At 44.6% G+C, this 15,059-nt stretch overlaps 1 protein-coding gene across 4 annotated transcripts in view; it reads right to left on the bottom strand.

Moving 5' to 3' along the window:
- The window catches only part of SHISA6 (shisa family member 6), a 243,301-nt gene that overhangs the window by 177,646 nt on the left and 50,596 nt on the right, over positions 1-15,059 (bottom strand). For all 4 annotated transcript variants that reach the window (XM_054083588.1, XM_054083586.1, XM_054083587.1 and 1 more), the window contains exon 3: positions 8,610-8,705. In XM_054083588.1, coding sequence (XP_053939563.1) covers positions 8,610-8,705 — 96 coding nt within the window. The remainder of the gene's footprint in view (positions 1-8,609; positions 8,706-15,059) is intronic.

A 15,059-nucleotide genomic window follows, 5' to 3' on the forward strand; every position in this document is an offset into this window, starting at 1 on the left:
ACGACATCTGTAAAATAAATCTGGAAAGCAAACCTGGGACCTGTGTCTCCAAAGACACTTCCCTGCAGACAACCCAATGACCCTCCCAAGGAACTTTATAGCATAATATTTTCCTGTGAGGGTGGGAGGCGCTGGCCCAGGTGGCCCAGAGAAGCCATGGATGCCTCTGGAGGTGTTCAAGGCCAGTTTGGATGGGGCTTGGAGCAATCTGATCCAGAGGGAGGGGGCTTGGAACTGGATGATCTTTAAGGTCCCTTCCAACCCAAACCACTCTATGATTCTATTCTAGAAACTGTATATAACATATTGGTTTTGCTATAGCAGTAGATTCTTGGGCATAGCCAAGCTCTTAATCTGCTGGTCTGTGATCATGGGATTTGGTTGTTCAGGTGCAATCACAGGTGCTTCAGAATTACAGATCCTCCTGCAATCCCTTATCTGTACTCAGGAATCACAATTTTTTCTCGCAATATTTGAACTTCTTATTTACAATCTGCAAACGCAATTAAGACTGAACGCTGCGCTGCAAAACAAACAGTATGGCAACTCCAAGGGTGATTTGTAATTTCAGTTATAATCCCTGTTTGGGGAGATAACCAGTCTGAGGTGCTCGGTGACACTGTAGCAGGAAAGAAGGGTTTTTTATTCATCAGTTCTCGATAATAAATATAGAAAGTGACATTCTTGAAAGGGAAGCTTATGGCATGCAGCTGAAGCTTCCTGCTTCATAGATGGCTGGGCTGTAGCTGCCAGCTTTTCACCAGCCTTCAGCTCAGTTTTCAAAGGTATCTGCCAAAACATCATGGAGAGCTGACAGATCCTCTGCGAAAGGGCATCCGATAATAGGCAGGGCCTTTTTCTTCTTTTCTCAGCTATTGTAATTTATTTTGATATACTGTTAACACACAGCAGAAAGAAGAGAAATCCACTATAGAGTACTAGATTATTGAAAACCATCCATGGGAACTCAGCAGAGTGCTGGATGCAACGGAATCTGTAGGACAACGAAATGGGCAGCAGAATAATGCACTAACTGCAAAAGGATAACAAGTTGAGTGATGAATTCTGCGATTTACATTGATGTGGAAACATAAGGACCTCAGCAGTGGCAGTGGTGAAGGCTAATCCCAAACTCTTGTGTGTGCCTGGGTCCATAAAGGGGACACACTGAAGTCAAAAGCCAGAGATGCCTCATGGACTTTTGCAAAGCACCAGGTGCAAGTTTAGCTCCAATATTGTATGATTCATTTTGCAGCTGAAAGAAGAGAGATTGAGATGAGATCTAAGGAAGAAATGTGTTACTGTGAGGGTGGTGAGGCACCAGAACAGGTCGCCCAGAGAGGTAGTGGCTGCCCCATTCCCAGGGGTGTCCGAGGCCAGGTTGGATGGGTCTTTGAGCAACTGGATCCAGTGGGAGGTGTCCCTGCCCATCGCTAGGGGTTGGAACAGGATGATCTTTAAGGTCCCTTCCAACCCAAACCATACTATGATTCTATGATTCTGCTCATTGCTCATAGTGTGGAACACGTTAGCATGGCAAGTCACATTCCAAAACAGTCTCTCCAGGTCAATCTTTAAGACAGGTTTGGGGCCAGTTTGGCTGCAGACAGAAGAGCATGAATCCATCACCTTAGGTATTTCAAGGCACTTTGCAAGTGACCCAGGTTTGATGTGGGTTTGCTTATATTCAGCCCATTCCTTGCCTACAGAAGTGGCGTCTGGACAACTGCTGTGGGCATCGATACGCATTCCATCAGCTCCCACCCTCCTCCCAACCAGCTATTCAGAGGGCTATTAAAAAAAAAAAAAGAGAGAGCTGCCCAGACTCTGTTGAGAAATGGACGGTCGCGTCTGAAGTCGATTAAATAATTCAGAGCGGATTGAAATGCCTTATTGCGTAATGGAATCTTTCTGCAAAGCTGCGAAGCATTTCCACATCCCAATGATCCTATTTTCAAGTCAATACAATTAAGTGTCAGAATATGCAGTAGGTGAAATTAATCTGGAATCAGAATGCAAGCAATCTTTAGCACGCACACAGCAAGGCACCATCAAAATCATTAGATATTATTCAGGATGAACATAAAATGATTCATTGTGATGCAGCGAGCTCTGGCTTGACATCTCTTCATTGATGTGAAATGTCTAATGAGTGCTTAATGAGAGAAAGGATTCAACATACCTAACCTTCAATTTTTGCATAATCTATTCATGGTATGAAAAAAATGACCATTAAACAGGTACGAAAAAAATGACCATTAAACTTCTCTCTTTCCCTATATTAACGAGTCTACTCCAAGTGTGGATTTCTGATGATGGGGAGAGGCAGTAAATTCCATCTTGGAGCTAATTCACTGCATGTTGCATAGTTGCGCTGGGCTGATGCTGTTTGCGACAGATGTAATCCAAGACCCCAAACCAGCAAATTAAGGGCATGGATCAGCACTTTGGGAAAGTAACTGGAACACAAGGCTGCCAGCCAAGCAACAGGGAATAAGCCACAACAGCCGGGAGCCAGGGCAGTGTTGAAGAGAGGAATCAGAATCTTCAGACTGCTAATGACAATTAAACTAATAAATCTCTCTCCTTCCATTCAACTCCAAATCACATGTACGTGCCAGCAGGCCAGGAAAACTGCTGGTTCCTGTGTTCATGCTTATAAAAGGGGCTCAGTTCAGGGTCTCCAAAAGGAACAGAGATGTGTGTACAAGAAGACGAGGTGGTGTCAGCTAGTATGAATACCCAGCCCTGTTTCACCACATTGTATCACGCCTGTATGCAAAGCTTGCAGCATGCTGGATGTTATAAATCCACTGAGGTGTCTGCATAAAGATTAGTTTGCATACAGATATGTCATTTATAAAATACAGAGCCTGTCACAGATAGTCTTCAGCTTGCAGGAAAAAAACAATGAAGGTGGGAAGGATATGCAGATGAGGGAATGCAATGGATGGGCAGATCAATACACTCCGGGAAGGAAATGATCTGAGTCATGAAATGAAGAGAGTGTGGGGACGGACTTTTTTTCAGTGGTGCCCAGTGATAGGATAAAGGGCAATGGGTACAAACTGGAGCACAGGAAGTGCCACCTTAACTTGAGGGAAAACTTATTTTCTCTGAGGGTGATAAAGCACTGATCAGGCTGCCGAGGGAGAGCATGGGGTCTCCTTGTCTGGAGATACTCAAACCCACTGGATCCACTCCTGTGCAACCTGCTCAAGGTGACCCTGCTCTAGCACAGAGGTTGGACTGCATGAGCTCAAGAGGGACCTTTCCAACTCTACCACGCTGTGATCACGTGATCCTCACATTGACACGGGTTGTTCCACACCCCTACCACCATCACTGACAAGCTTTCCTAAGAGTCACACAAACACAAATTGACATCACTGTCTCAGGGAGACGTAGATCTAGTCGTCAGTCATTCACTCTGTGCTTCCTCTCTCCGTACAAAGGGAAGACATCACCTTCCAGTGGGACCAGCATAGACATGGTATTGGGAAAACTCTTTAAGCTTCCAGGAGAGAAAATAATAATAATCCTCAAAATAATTCCTGCACATGGTGCGGGGGCGGGGGGGAAGAAGGTGATAATTTTCTAAGATTAAGGACTAGATTAAGAACAATTTGATCCCTTTTTTTATATGCACACAAAAAGCTGATTTGAGGGAGATATTGCCAACTGTGAAAAAGCAAGAAGTAGGCAACAGGTGACTTCCCACTTTTCCCTCTGCCTGTATGTGGATGCTCTGCATCATTTCCCTGAAGGTGTTCAAGGCCAGGTTGGATGGGCCTTGGGCAGCCTGGTCTACTGGGACCTGTTCCTGCCTATGGCAGGGGGCTTGGAACCATACTTAAGGCCCCTTCAAACACAAATTAAACTATGATTCTATGATTCTATTTCAGGTAAGAAGGAATAGGATATTTATCAGCAGATGGCAAAGGATGAGCCTGTATCTGGAGAGTATGATGCCTCGTAGGGTGTGAGGACCTCCTAATAGAGATATACCATGTTCCCACACACCAGGTATGTGTGCTCAACTAAAACCAGGTCAGGCCAAAGAGCTGTAGCTCACATGAAGGGCTGTACCACCAAAAGAGTGCCCTGACCTGCTTTGTGTGTGCATAAAGTACTGTCATGCTGCAGGACAGTGAGAAAAGAGGCCCATAAGGCAAATCCCACATTCAGGCTCTAAATCTTGCCTTATCTGCACCAGATACCAAAAGATAAAATGTGACCATGGGTAGCTTTTCCTCCTGAATCACCAGGCACCAACATCATTTTCACATTGCCCACACTTGGTGCAGCTCCATGGAGATGCCAACAGCAATGTAGTCAGGTGTTAACAGCCACATCACACTGACTTGGACACATGGTTCTTTTTTCCCTGCCCACTGGCACTGCTGGAGAACATCCTAGGTGCAAATTTTAGTGGGATACTTGAAGAAAAGAGACTCCAGATGCACTGACTCAGAGCACATCTCCAGGGAATCCAGGAACAGTAAAGATTTGCAGCCTTAAACCAAAGGGAGAGGTTCCATTTTAAAGTGTTATCAGACAGGCTGTGAGGATGCTTCCTCTCCTGAGTTTTCCATGCATGCTTTTCAAGTCTGCAGCCCTTACCTCTGCAGCTCCTCAAGGATCTCACATAAGCTTAAAAAGAAACTAGCGGATAGTAGGCAAAGTCCCGTTTTTCCCTCCTACATGACCCTGCACTAGAGGAGCCTAACATCCCATATTCCTCCTGCCTCCCTGTTTCCTGACCTCCAGCACTCAGTTCAACTGGGAAATTACGCTTTTCCAGAAAAAAAACTCACTATTTTTAATACTGTTGCAGAGTTACCAGGAAAACAAAGAAGATGTTGAGGGGATTTCCCATCCTTAGAGGTGTTCAAGGCCAGGTCAGATGAGGCTTTGAGGAACCTGATCCAGCGGAAGATATCCCTGCCCATGGCAGCAGGTTGGAACTGGATGATCTTTAAGGTCTCTTTCAATCCAAACCATTCTATGATGAAATGAGCCTATCACGTGTTCTACAGAACCTATACTGCTGTCGAGGACTGGTTAAAAACAAGGAGCCCATTTCCATTCGGAAACTATTTTCAATGTCTGAGTCGAGTAGCAAAAATACAGAATAAAAAGTACATTTTTACCCAAAATGTCAATAATCATGATGTGGAGTGGTTAATCTAAAGTTAATTTACTGCTCTTCAAGACTTCTTCACTCACTGTGGTTGAATATCACGTGGGTGCTCACTCCATGTTGTGTTGCAATTGAGTAGGTTCTACACCAGCCTATACCAGGCTTGGCAGAGCCCCAGCAGGACAGCGAGTATGGTCCATGTTGGGACAATATCAGCCTGGAACATGTGAGGAGTAGCAAGATGCTCAGAGAGAGAACAGGTTGAAGAAGCTGTTTTTTAAATTAGGTTATCACATAGGGGGATGTGATATCTCCTGTCTTCAGTGCTCCTACTTGTTTCACTGGAGCACTGAACTCTCATAGCAACTACCATGGCAATTGGAGCAGTAGTTGGTACTCCTACACAAGCAACTGCAGGTGGGATTCATCTGCCTTCCCCTGAACACTCATTTAGAGGTGCTGGTGTCTCCCAAGTGTCTCCGCATGAAGTTGAAGACTACTCCCTCGGAATAAAATGTCTAACTTCTAGCTGTCCAACGCTAGATGAAGTTAGCTCTGTTGTATGGCTCACCATGGGGATTTTCTACAGCCTAGAGACTTTGGATTCATTCCTGGATCATCATGACAGACTGACAGTGAAGTCTTTTACCAGGATTTGAAGAACACACTATGTAGTGATTTTATAGACTTAAATGCCAGGCAGTGATGCATCGCCCAATGGAGTGTCATAGAAGAATCATAAATCACAATCTTGCGGGAGCTTGTGGATGTCAGACATGTGAATATGCTGATTTGGTATCCATGGTAGTTTGGCATGTCTCACATCTTTGTCTTCTGCTCAAAACAGATTAGCTCTTAAATATTACTCAGCACTTGGAGTCCTGCCACAGCACAGAAGACAGTTGAGAAAACACCAAAAATGTGTCTCCCGGTGCAAAGAAATATTGAGATAAACTTTGTTGGCTTTGTTCAGACTAAAAGCAGATCTGTCTTCCACGGTGGTGTAACAACAAGGCAGGGTGATGTTAATTGGCTAACTGTAGCTGAAGTGGAGATTTTAACCTGCGCACTGGAATTGAAATAGGACGCAAACTGAGCATGAAGCTGCTCAGCTAAAGCTCAGGACTGTAACCCTTGCTGTAGCGCTCATCTCTCCTGTCTACACGTACAACTGGATTGTGAGTTCAAACTAAACAAAGGAAACCCATCGTGTAATATTTCCAGAATCAATCCAATTACATAGGGCACAATCCTAATGACAGAGCCCCTAAGTCATTTGTTACATCCAAAGTCCCTGCTTTCACAGCACAAAAACGCAATCAAATCACATCGTGGAAAAGACAGAGCTACACATTCGTGCAAGCAAACGAGGCAGTTTGCTTGCAGAATGTGTGGAGATGTTAATCACTCGCATCAGTCAGGAGTGAGTGTGTGAATTTACCGTTAAGAAGTTAGAAGTTAACATTATGGTACTGCTCAAATAGAATGTGAATTTACAGGTAGCTGAAAAGTAAATTCAAAGGCCAATCCATTCTTTTATGCCCATAAACAACCAAGATATATAAGTTAATTTCTTCAGGTAATAAAAGTCTTTTATTCACTTCGGAAAGCAGAACCCTATCTGATGGCTGTTGGAAGAGGTGGTATATCAACAGTCTGGACTCCCATTGCCCATTCTCCCACCTTCCCAGGGATACGAAATGTGTTCTGTGGGGATTCCAGCAAAGCCAGTGGAAAAGGTGTGAAAACCACCAGCCAATCTACAGTAGAACAGAGCCCCCGCGACTTTTCAGTTAAAGAAGGAAAGCAGGTTTTATTCTTAGCTGGGAAGGAACTGGGAAAACTACATTGCACAGAAAACTGCTCGAATTCCAATGTCTGAGCCAAAGAAGCAGGTTCTATGACCTACTTGGGGTTATCCATGGGCTTGATGAAGGCTATTAGGACACTGCACTCTGTAGACCATACCTGTCCTGATGTAAACTTGCTATCTCACCCTAAATATATGCTCAGACCTGCTGTGATTTGACATGACTGTAAAACTCCTTTTGGATGGGGAGGAGAAAGGGAGACCTTGTGTGAAATAACATCCATGAGTCCTTCCTTGAACCATTCCAGTTCCCAGCCCACCTGAAAGTTCACAGTGGTTTTCTCCACTTCCCTTCCACCAGTGCAGTGCCAGGAGTTGCAGGGTATTGTATTACAAGTCCCACGGGTGCTGCCTCAGCCTCAGTAAACTTTATTTAAGAACAGACAGACATACACAGACAATATACATATATTTGTTTCTTCTCTGACAGTTCTACAGGACCAACACTGGTTTGGATGACACTCGTGGAGACTTTGAAGAAGTGCAGGAAATGTATGAAAAAAATAAAGGTCTTTTAATAATTTGTGAGTCACGGTCATCCACAGAAACAACACAAGTGCAGTCAACCAGGTGAGCACATGGACACATCTCCACATACAGTACATTGGGTCTATATAGGTATCTCCACATACATTGTGTCTATATAAAGGTACAACAGTCTTAGAAGTCATCAGGACACAAAACCAGACGAGTACTGGCACAGCACATGCTTGCACTCCCAGTGTCGTAACACACTGCCAGTGCACCAGTGTGACCCGGTCGGGGTGGGGGTGTGAACAGAAAGGTGCTTCAAACATGGTCTCACCGTACACTATAAAAACTCACCAAATACGCAACAACATCATAAATCAAACATCCATCCGGGGTTCTGGTGACCAGCTCCTTTGAGTCAGATCTCACAGCTTTTGCGTCACCACAACTCCTGTGATGGATGGTTACTTATCTTATAGAGCTACATCTGTCTCTCAACATATATTTTATATACAGTACATGTACACAGAACATACACAGAGCAGTATATGTATATTTTTGTGTTTTCATGTTTGTACATTATATCACAGATTATATGAACACATAAAATATACGTTTTAGGACCTAAAAATAAATAATTTTATAAAATATTCATAATACCCCTCCCCACACAGAAAAAAAAAAAAACAAAACAAAAAACAAACCACAACCCTGAAGTCAAACAAAACAAATCCAGAAGTGCACTCTTGCAGTGTTAACTGCCTGCCCCTGGGCAGCATTTCACTCCTTCCCCTTCTCTTTAGAAGTACAACAGCACAATGGTGGTTTGAAACCATGCACCCAGAAAAACACAAAGCAGTATAAATCATTGAACTGCAAAGTCAGAGCGGAGCCTGGAGTCTGGGTGTCCGACTCTACACTCTCCCACCGTCTCCCTTGCTAAGATTTAAAAGGTTCTGCCAGGAGCACTGTATTTTTACCTGCAGCAATATTTGCAAGACTAAATCTACTGACTGCAGTCCAATACTGTTATCTCACAGCACTTAGAACCCAGCTTCTGAGTTATAGCCTTTTTTTTTATTTATAACAATCTTTTTATTTAGCAAAAAATTGTTTCCACTGTACCCTTCGTGTGTCCTCTTCCTAATGTGACAAACCCGGAGGAGATGAAATTATGGAGATCTGGCCCTCCGCTTCGATAAATATCCTTTCCATAGGGACCTGCCAAAGGAAAGAAAACAAAGAAATCTTTATTCAGTGTATGTGTGTGTAGATATATACACACATGTATGTGCTATACAGCCCCACTGTCACCTTCAGATATGAGTACCAAGACCCCACCACATTTTTAATGGCAAACAGAGGGTATAACAGAACACAATGCCAATAGCAACGTCAAAGTCGTATTGCTTTATTGGCAAAGATTTACACAGAAGAACATATTTGATAAGTGCCAAGGAATGAACAGATTCTGATAGGGGAACCACTAATGTGCCAAACCAAACACACGATTTCCATGACATACAATCATCACTGACTCAGACTCAGGTTTGCTATGAGCAACATTCCCTAAGAACTGGTATCACACAAACCTCTAAGACTAAGGAGCTACAGGAAATCAGAAGAGATGTGGCTTTGATTTTTCCCGATTCCAGCCAGAGTCCTGACAGCATTCTTGTCCTGTTGGCATTTCAGCACAAAAGCAAAGGTGCAATATCACTTTTGTCTAGGTTGGACCCAAGTCCCCATTAATGGCCTGACAGCAAGCTTTGCCTCTTAGCTTTGTTGTCCTCTGGTGCTGGAATGGCAGCCCTGGTTACTTCTCAAGTGAGAGAACACATCCTAAGACCTTTCTTCTTCCATGACAACAGAACAGGTTCAGGAGATTCTCAGCTTTTTAATATTTTAATATACTAATAAAGAAAAAGGCCTTCTGCCTTACTGTTACCATGCAAAGCTCTGAAATGAGGACATAGATAATTTTTCAGATACTCTTTATCATCTCCTCCCTTTTTCATGTTGTTAATTTTTCTATTCCTTTTATTTCACAAAGAGACAAAGATAAGATAGGTGCAGGCGGAGGGAAGGAAGGCAGCCTCAGGGATCGGGAATGCAGCTCCCTCCCTGTTAACTCTCCATCTTCTCCATGCCTTTCTGCACAAGCCCATGATATCATCCCTATTTTTCTGAGCCACGGTGGCTGGAAGTCCAGTGTGGCAGATGGTCCAGCGCACAGCACTTGGGCAAGAGAGCTGAGTCAGGAAAGTATGGGGAGGGCTAAATAGCCATCAGGGATCCAGGTGGAAACGCAGCCTGGGGCTATGTTCTGGCTGGCTCACGTTGCCTCTGACAGATGCTACAGCCCTTTATTATTTTTCAAACACTAAGACCAAATGCTGTTTGCTCTTATGCACTTTTAGGCTCTCTGGCAACACTGTGAAAACTAATAGGAACAAAGACTCTGAATTCTCATCATTCTGCAAAGATTTCTTCTTTTCTTTTCAGCCAGTTATTCTCATCCCAGTACCCCAGCAGCTACTACTGATTTTGCAGGTCATTGCTACTGTCACCAGAGTCCACCTTGTATGTGAGTGGGCTGAGGGGAAGCACTCCTCTCAAGGTCTAAATTCTGCCAAAATGTCCCACAGTTCTGCCCTGCAATGGATCTGAGCAGGCTCCAAACCCCACTACCCAGTCAGGGAGGACACCAGCAACCATCTGGCCAGGAAAGCCCAGCAGAGACTTTGCCATTGCACGAGCACATAGAAGATAACAGAATCATAGAATGGTTTGCATTGGAAGAGACCTTAAAGTCTATCCAGCTCGACCCCTGTACTATGGGCAGGGACACCTCCCACCGGATCAGGTTGCTCAAAGCCCCATCTCACCTGGCTTTGAACACCTCCAAGGATGGGGCAGCCATGTCTTCTCTGGACAACCAAGATCCTCAGTGGAGGCTCACACATGCAGACAGAAGATGCTGAATCTTCTGACAAATGTTTGGTCCTATCTAATAAAAAACCATCCCACTCCCTTCCCTCATGTATTTTTTCTGGTCAAGGTCAGTCAACTGCCCCCTCTAAATTTCTTAAAACACATATAAAGTGTTTCTACAGGTTAGTGTTAGCAGCAAGACAGTTATAGTAATGCAAGGTGGTAGTAAAAACTACCACCATAAGTTGGCATCCACCCATAAATTGGCAGAGAAGAGAGCTTCCAGAAAAAAAAGGAAAAGGATTTTCTGCTTCCTCAGTAAAGATCATAGGCCTTTGCTCTCTTATTCCTACCTAGCTCTTGCAAACTCTGGCTGCCGTGTTCCTAGAAAAATGTGGCAGAGCTTTGCCTGAGTTCCTAGAAGCTATTCTGGCTTCATGAGATATTTGTTCTTGTCCTAAGAAGACTGCAGAGATGCTCTGTGGCTGCAATGCCCAATTCACTTTCTTTCTCTATCACTTTTCTAATATGCGCTGCATTTTTTTCTTTTCAGTAAGCCGATTTTTGCTCATATACCATCAATTCCTGTGCTCTCAGGGCCAGCTACTCTGCTGACTGACACTCCATCAGTGCCATAAATTTGCCATTTTAAACAAGGATAAAAGAAACACGCAAATATACACTATTACCTCTAGCTGAAATCAGCTGTCTTTTATGTCCCTTTGGAGGATCTGTTCAAGACAGAGATCAAGAAGGGGAAGTATATAAAAAAAAAGCAAACATTTACTGGCAGATTGAAGATCGTTCATCAGCGATTTGCTCTCTGAACCTTGCTCTGCCCCTTCTTATAGAACATAGTAGTTAAATTAAAACATTCCTGTGATAACAACCCATTAGCGTTTAAACAGGAGCTATGTTTTCCCATGAGGAACTTGAATTTGTAGACTTCAAGTAGCATGAGTTTTCCTTTATTACAGATACATTATAGGATGCTACATTTGTTTTATACGTTTTTTGGGTTTTGGTTTTTTTTTTTTTATTCCTGCTCACTTGTGATCATTTCTTTTGGCTTTGCAGTGTAAAAATGGCCTTTACTCTTTGAAGCACCTTGGGGACCGCTGATGGGCCAAGTTCGTTGTTATTCAAACAGACATTTTCATAATCATAGAATCACAGAATCATAGAATCATAGAATGGTTTGGGTTGGAAAGGACCTTAAAGATTATCCAGTTCCAACCTCCTGCCCTGGGCAGGGATGCCTCCCGATGGATCCAGTTGCTCCAAGCCCCATCCGACCTGGCCTTAAATAATTCCAGGGATGGGGCAGCCACCACTTCTCTGGGGATCCTGTTCCATCACTCCTTGACTGATATGTTTCACACTGAAAGAGAATACACCCTTGTGCCTTACCACGATGCACGTGCCCAGTAGCAGCAGCAGAGCTAAAGAAGCTTAAGTTTAAATAGACAAGACTGCAGAGCAGTGGAAGCACAGACAGTCTATGTTAGACCAGAAAATATCCGTTTCATTCTCCATTGGGGCTGTTTGCTTCCTTCCTATCTTCAGCTGCGTGTATTCCCCTTTACTTGCAGGAAGTCCTTATGCAACAGAGAGAGATTGGCTCTGCCGAAGAGGTTTCAGCCACGAGCTCAGTTGAGCTGAGCTGCTGATGGAGATGCCTGTCCCATAGGCTAAGAAGGAGCCCTTAGAACATATCGAAGGTGTTCATTTTTAGTAGGCTGAACCTGGGTGTTTCCTCTGCCCTATGGTGAGAGAGCTAAAATGCCTAATTCCTTGAAAAACAAGTGTAAATAGACTGATGGTCATTTCATCTCAGACTTCAGGGATTTTTATTCCAAATCAACACCCAATCAAACCAACTCTGCCATTCTGAACAGAAAGGACCTCTCTTTGAAACCCCTCAAGGTTCCCCTGAGCCCTTCCTGGTAGTGGAGGCTGCATCACCCCTCGCGAGGTGGGTGCTCCCCGACAGGGGCCAGGGTGGAGGCACGGAGCTGTTGCAGATCCCCAAGGACACAACAGAATGGAGGTGGCTGAGCTGGGTCTGCTATGTAAATGAGGGGCGGACAGTTTGATGGCTATCTTGCCCCTGTTGTCTACAGGCATTATTCATGGGGCTCTCCCTCCTGCCCCATGTGAGATCATATCAGAACAAAGCCACCTTTTGGTGTACACAGGTGACATTTCACGGGCTGCAGACATCAAGGAACTGGAACTCACAACCCAGAGGCAGCATTTGAGACCTAAAAGGAGTCAGATCAAGCAAGAGCAGTAGAGCAGTGTCACGAGCAAGGCAAGGCAGCCCAGTCCAGCATTCTCATGTCCTCAGGCTCCTAGCACCCACTTCCCCTCTTTCACAGCTCCTACTTTGGGTGAAATTAGCTGCTGACTGCCAGGTTTCCATATCCAGGTGTCCTACCCAACTACAAAGTCTTAAACCTCTCTGCTTCCTGGCAGCTTGGGGCTGTTTAGCCTGGAGAAGAGGAGGCTGTGGGGAGACCTCATTGCTCTCTACAGCTCCCTATAAGGAGGTTAACGAGGTGGGTGCTGGGCTCTTCTCCCAAGTAACAAGTGAAAGGATGGAAAGAGATGGTCTCAAGCTGTGCCAGGGGAGGTTTAGACTGGATATCAGGAAATATTTCTTCACCAAAAGGGTTGTCAAGCACCAAACCAGGTTGCTCAGGGAAGTGGTGAAGTCCCCATCCCTGGAGTCTGTGGCCTTTTGACCAGGCGCTGAGCAGGCCAGCAGGGCGGCTGTGTCCCCTCCACGCGCCTCTGCAGCCCTGTTCGTAACGGGAGCTACTCTGCCTGCAAAGCACAGGGCGGGCTGTGAATGAAAAGCACCGTACAGAAGCCAGATTGGATTACGTTGGAGTCTCACAACACGCACTACTTCCAAAGCAAAGCAACCACCCACCTACCTGATCTCATGGCACGGAACATGCTATCTGTTATTACAGCATTTGTCTAGAGATTTTGCATCTCTAAGGCCTGTTTCTCATGGTTACTATACAATTTAACATGCTGCTTCAGAGCAGCGTGCTTTACTCCCTGGAAGAGGTTTATTCCTGCTCTCTCGCTCCCCGTTCTCACTTACACTCATATCCGTGTGCTCTAATTCATGTAAATCCTCAGATGCACACAGGCTCGCAGGGTTTTTTATTAAAAGCAAGGAGCAGGATTCCAGCAAGGCTGGGTGTTACAGAGCAAATAAAGACTAACACACGACTTAAAATTTCCCAAAGAAATTGAAACAAGACCAAACACGACTTTGGTTCTAAGGCACAGCAGAGGCAGAGGGCAGCTGAACGTTTCGCCTACCACACAATAAAGGCAAATTCTTTAGGGCATACAGCTCAAAGAGGGAGCATTTCATTACAATGGCATCCTGCATAACACACATATGGAACAAACTCAGTCACAAACAGCAGTTACAACCCCAGCTCTGATTTAACAGAATTATTAGAGCTGAACTAAAATGCTGTTATCCACCTCCCAGAAATATTATTACTGAGGACGGATTACATCACCCTGAGAAGGGCAGACAGAGACTATCGTGGACAGCCTTTTGCTTGGTACGCTCTGGGATTCTGACCTCATCCTTGTCATGGATTCACACTTGGAAAAAAACCTGCACCCAGAGAGGAGTCACCACATCCAAACTCCTCAGCACAAACATTATTCTCCGACAGATCTCCGTCAGGGGAAAAAAGACCCACAGCCCCACCTGCCTCTGATGTGGCTCATTTCTGCTGGAGTGATTCTTTTGGAGCTATTTTACATGTATCAACAGACCAAGACAAAGGGCATGAGCTGCCAAAACAGCTGTGACATGTTTGCTTACCACAGGACACACTGCTCTGCATTGCTCTGTCTATCCTGTCGATCAAATACAATCTTTGAATGCAAGGAGAGACACAGGTCCAGACCCAAAATGAGGAATTTTTGAGGCCAGAATGGCACAAGGTAGTCATCAAGCACATAAAGCATCTCAATTTCAGGAATATCTAATTGCAGAAACTGATGGGTGTTAGACATGGCTATGGGTTACACCACTGAAATGGCCTCACGTTACACCAGGGGAGATTCAGATTGGACATCAGGAAAATCTTCTTCACCAAAAGGATTCTTAGGCACTGGAACAGCTGCCCAGGGAAGTGTTTGAGTCACCATCCCTGGAGGTACTTAAAAGACAGGTAGGTGAGGTGCTCACAGATATGATTTAGTAGTGGGCAGGTACAGTTGGACTCAGCAATCTCAAAGGTCTTTTCCAGCCAAGTGATTCTATGATTCTACGAAGGAAGTGTTCACAGGCAGGTTGGGCATCTTGGTTTCTTACCAAGCATGGGGTGCAGATTAACAGAGACTACAATAAGAAGGGACACCCAAGGAGTGGCATTGAAACATCATCATTTTCCTTCTTAAAATCACCCTCAAACAAACAGAAGACAGCTGACACCTCTAACGCTTGACACACTGTAAGGGCCACTGCAGTGTGGTTTTTCTGGTTTAACACCATAGTTCTGGGATCATTGTCTATACTGAACATGTAAAGGTATAAAAAAAAAGCAGCTGGAAAGAGCTCAGTGGGCTTAGGGTGAGCTGTGCGCATTGCACAGC

Source organism: Cuculus canorus, chromosome 18 (assembly GCF_017976375.1).
Source record: "Cuculus canorus isolate bCucCan1 chromosome 18, bCucCan1.pri, whole genome shotgun sequence".
Taxonomy (NCBI): Eukaryota; Metazoa; Chordata; class Aves; order Cuculiformes; family Cuculidae; genus Cuculus; species Cuculus canorus.